At 45.4% G+C, this 3,848-nt stretch overlaps 1 protein-coding gene across 1 annotated transcript; it reads left to right on the forward strand.

The window, feature by feature from the left end:
• The first annotated feature begins 1,635 nt into the window (after positions 1-1,635).
• LOC123167644 (uncharacterized) lies at positions 1,636-2,955 on the forward strand. The gene is made up of 2 exons (XM_044585478.1): positions 1,636-1,882; positions 2,026-2,955. Exons 1-2 carry the CDS (start codon positions 1,744-1,746, stop codon positions 2,679-2,681), a joined length of 795 nt encoding a protein of 264 aa, XP_044441413.1. The 5' UTR covers positions 1,636-1,743; the 3' UTR covers positions 2,682-2,955.
• The last annotated feature ends 893 nt before the right edge of the window (positions 2,956-3,848 follow it).

Here is a 3,848-nt window from a genome sequence, read left to right on the forward strand (position 1 = left end):
CTCATTTTTTTGATTCTCATGACCGTAGAACAATTTTTCTACGGTATTTCAATAATTAAATATGTACAAAAAGTAAAGTAAATGGAGGATGGAGTCCTCATCCAACACTTGTTCTAGGAAACAACAACATTATAGCAAATTAGAGATAAAGCTCAGTCCAGTTCTTGATCTTCTCAACAGTACTAGCTTGGCTCTAATCATAGTAGCTTTAAGACATTCTTTGAGGTGGTAGGTCCAACCGTGTAGATGAGGGAAAACACTTCTAAAATCTTGTTATTACGAACAAACCAAATGCCCCAGCAACCCGCAATGAGAATAGTCATACCAATCTCTCCTGGTAACAAGTTTAATGATATACTGAGCTCATCAAAGCTAGAAATTCCTCTTAGCCTCTGTGGCAAAATAATATCCCAGGATGAAAGTGCAAATGGACAATCCCAGAGTAGATGGAAGAGTGTTTCTTTGGTGTGGTCTGAACACATAGCACAACTGTAACTTTCCAAGTACATGGTTTTCCTGTGGAGAAGATTTCTTGTGTTGATTCTGTCATACAGAAGCAACCAGAAGAAGATTTTATGTTTGAGCCTGACTGGGCTTTTACAAATAAGTTTGAAGATGAAATGAGCAATGCTCTATCCCATCAGGTACTTGTACATTTTCATAGATGAATAGTGGTTCTCATCAGCAAGTAACAAATTGAGTTGAGTAAAGTGCTGGAATGCTTGCTGTGAGAGGGATCTATAAAATAACTGAGCAAGATCCTCTGTCATGTGGGCATTCTCCAAAGAGATGTCCTGGTTGTTGGTGAATGAGTATAGTTCTGGCCAAGCAAGTTTCAATGGTTGTTCATGCCATACATCCTCCAAGAAAGAAATGGTGTTCCCTCTGCCTGCTATGCATGTGGCCTGGTGTTTATAACAAGGTAGTAGTTTGAGGATAGCTTTCCACCAGGATGATCCAATCTCTCTGTTGCTAGGTAATGCATGTTGATAATAAGTCTCCCATATAATGTTGACCCATGGGATGTCTTCCTGATTGAGGATAGCTTTCCACCAGAATTTTCCACTCATGATGATACCGACCTGGAACCGGATAGCCTTCTTATTTTCTTATTCTTTTTGTTTGTTTTGTCTGTACATATTACTTCTTTAATAATTAAATTAATGAAAATACCATAGACCAATTGTTCTATGGTTTGTGCTTTAAAAAAAACCGCTTTATATCTCCCTGATTTGGACCAGCTAGGAACAAGCATCCGAGCAAAGTCGCTTTTCTCCGATGAATTGATATTTCTCCCGAAGCATATATTCTGACACCACTCACTCCGCTTCGTCGTCTGCTCTGTGTATATTCTGACACCACTCACAGGATAAAACAAGGGACCATTAATTTATGCGCTTTTACCTACATTTTCTGGCACAGATGCTGAACTCCTTCCGTTAGACATTCAACATGCAGTGCAATCCATGGTAGATATATGGCATCGTGCATTAGGTTGGTGAGCCCATTTTGTCATTCGATTCTCCGTAGCTACCTAGCTCGCTTTAGCTCAATTTCCTTCACCAACCGAACCAAAAGAGTACTATTCTTGATCAAAAGATCATTCCTCCTAATCCATGTGTTACATACTCTGGAGACTGGAAGAGAGAGTGAGACACACACACACACACACACACACACAGAGAGAGAGAGAGAGAGAGAGAGAGAGAGACGTTCGGTAAGAAGTGTGGGAGCTGAAAGTCGATGAGTTCACATGTGCGGACACATATATACGCAGATGGGAGAGCGAGAGAGATGGATTACGCTTACGCAGCTCCTGATAGGCAAATGGGTTGCTCTCCCTTGGGCAGGATGATATCTAAAGTCATCAAGAAATGCAACGGTACGTTATATATATACTCATACTGAAAGTCCAAATCATGCATGCATGAGCTTTCTATCCGTCTCTCCTTGTGAGCTTTTTCTGTAGTCTCACTTCTGAATCATGTACCACGACTATCTCAATTTCGGTGCAACGTCTCACAGGGCGGAGAGGACGGACGAGGCACGAGCATCTGGACTACGCCATGGCGCACCCTCACGCTCAAACACACTACGTGCGGCCAGACGCACGCACGGTCACCTACACCACCACCAGCAACCCTCCCAGCTCCCACGCGATGCCGGCGCAGCAACCGCCAGTCCACGGCCCGTACGGCCCCGCCGCCGGCGCGCCGCCTCGAGCAGACGGCAAGCCACGCAAGCGCAAGAAGTCCAAGTCCAAGTCCAAGCACGTCCGGTTCAACACGCCGGGGCCGGGGCCGGGGCCACCGCCGAACGCTGCCGACGCGTACCAGCATCAGCATGCACCGCCGGCGGCAGGGACAAGCGGTGACGCGGTGTACGGCGACCAGCACCAGCACCAGCACCACGCGGCCGCCTCCCACGCCTACGCCCCAGCGCCGCAGGGGCAGGGGCACGGGCACGGGTACGGATACGGCAGGTACGCGCCGTCGCCGCTGACGCGGTGGGAGATGCTGGGCGCCGGGGGCACACCGAGGCGGCACGAGTACTTCTCCGGCGAGTACCGGTGGTACTACCCCACGCCGGTGCGCGAGGGCATCTACAGCATGGCCACGGACGCCAACCGGCTCACGGCCATCTTCAGCGAGGAGAATCCCAACGCTTGCACCATAGTCTGAACCACCGGCCGGCCAGTGGTCAGGGAATAATTTGTTTTTTCTGAATATTTTTTCGTACAGTAGTAATTATGCGAATATGATGCTTGTAGTATTGTGTAGAACAGTAGGAGAGGCTAATGGCAGTAGTGTGTTTTAGTTTTGTGATGGACACCATACAGTTTAGTGGTGCTCTATGGCTGGTGAAATGGATTTGTTCTATGTTTCGGCTTATATTCTCCCTGTCCCATGCACGCGTTGCATTTTCAGAGAAGTCGGCAGAAGTAACTCCCTCCGTCTCATAATATAAGAACGTGTAGTGTGAAAAATATTCTTATATTATGGAACAAATGTGTGTTTGATAGATGTTGGAGTGGTGTTTCGTGTCTACCCGTTTGTGCGCATTCGGGTAACATTTCTTGTAATTATGTTTTCTGCATTCTATAAAAATATGATATGTCACTGGAGCACTCTTGAAAAAAAAATTCTTTACATTAACAACTCCAAAAAGAAGACTAACTAAAAAGGGCATCTTTACATTAACCACTCCAAAAAGAAGACGTAGTTTTACTATCTAAATTCACAATACGGGAAATCAAGTTGACACTAATGCTCAACAGACCAGTAGCCATCCATCAGTAGTGGTGAGGGTCATCACTAACGGGTCACCACCGACCTATCAGTGTTGATGTTTAACACCACGGGTAAAAAAACGATCGATCTTGTTTTCACACTAAATTTCTCATACGATATTTAGCCAATGATTACAAAATCATAATCGTGAAATGCTTTTGAGTACAAACCAGGACCAGTCTAAGATTTCAGGGGGGGCGGGGCGAAAAGAGAACATGGGGCCCTTTAAAATAATTCTAATATTCTTAGATAATACTAAATCACGAACAATGTATCAAAAAGGAGAATTGGAGATATGTCTTCTTTGACACTGCCATCAGGATTCTTCTGTGGACCACTCGCCTCTCAACATGGCCTCGTGGGGCCGGTGATGTGACATCTCCAGTCAAATGGCACTAGAGATCAAGCGTTGGTCGTAGGCAACCAGGCATGGGCCGATTGCACGAGACATTCAATTTTCCTTTACCATCATGTGAGCCAAAATGTGATCACATGCACTAGAGGACGAGCTAATTTTTTCTTTCATATGGATAGCACCATGATGAAATATATGTGATT

The sequence above is a fragment of the Triticum aestivum genome, chromosome 7D (genome assembly GCF_018294505.1).
Source record: "Triticum aestivum cultivar Chinese Spring chromosome 7D, IWGSC CS RefSeq v2.1, whole genome shotgun sequence".
In the NCBI taxonomy this organism is placed as follows: Eukaryota; Viridiplantae; Streptophyta; class Magnoliopsida; order Poales; family Poaceae; genus Triticum; species Triticum aestivum.

Excerpts from the sequence above, each read along its gene's own strand:
- LOC123167644 (XM_044585478.1), top strand. The coding sequence starts at position 1,744 with ATGAGTTCACATGTGCGGACACATATATACGCAGATGGGAGAGCGAGA. Across the intron at positions 1,883-2,025 it reads AGTCATCAAGAAATGCAACG|GGCGGAGAGGACGGACGAGG; the intron begins GTACGTTATATA and ends AACGTCTCACAG.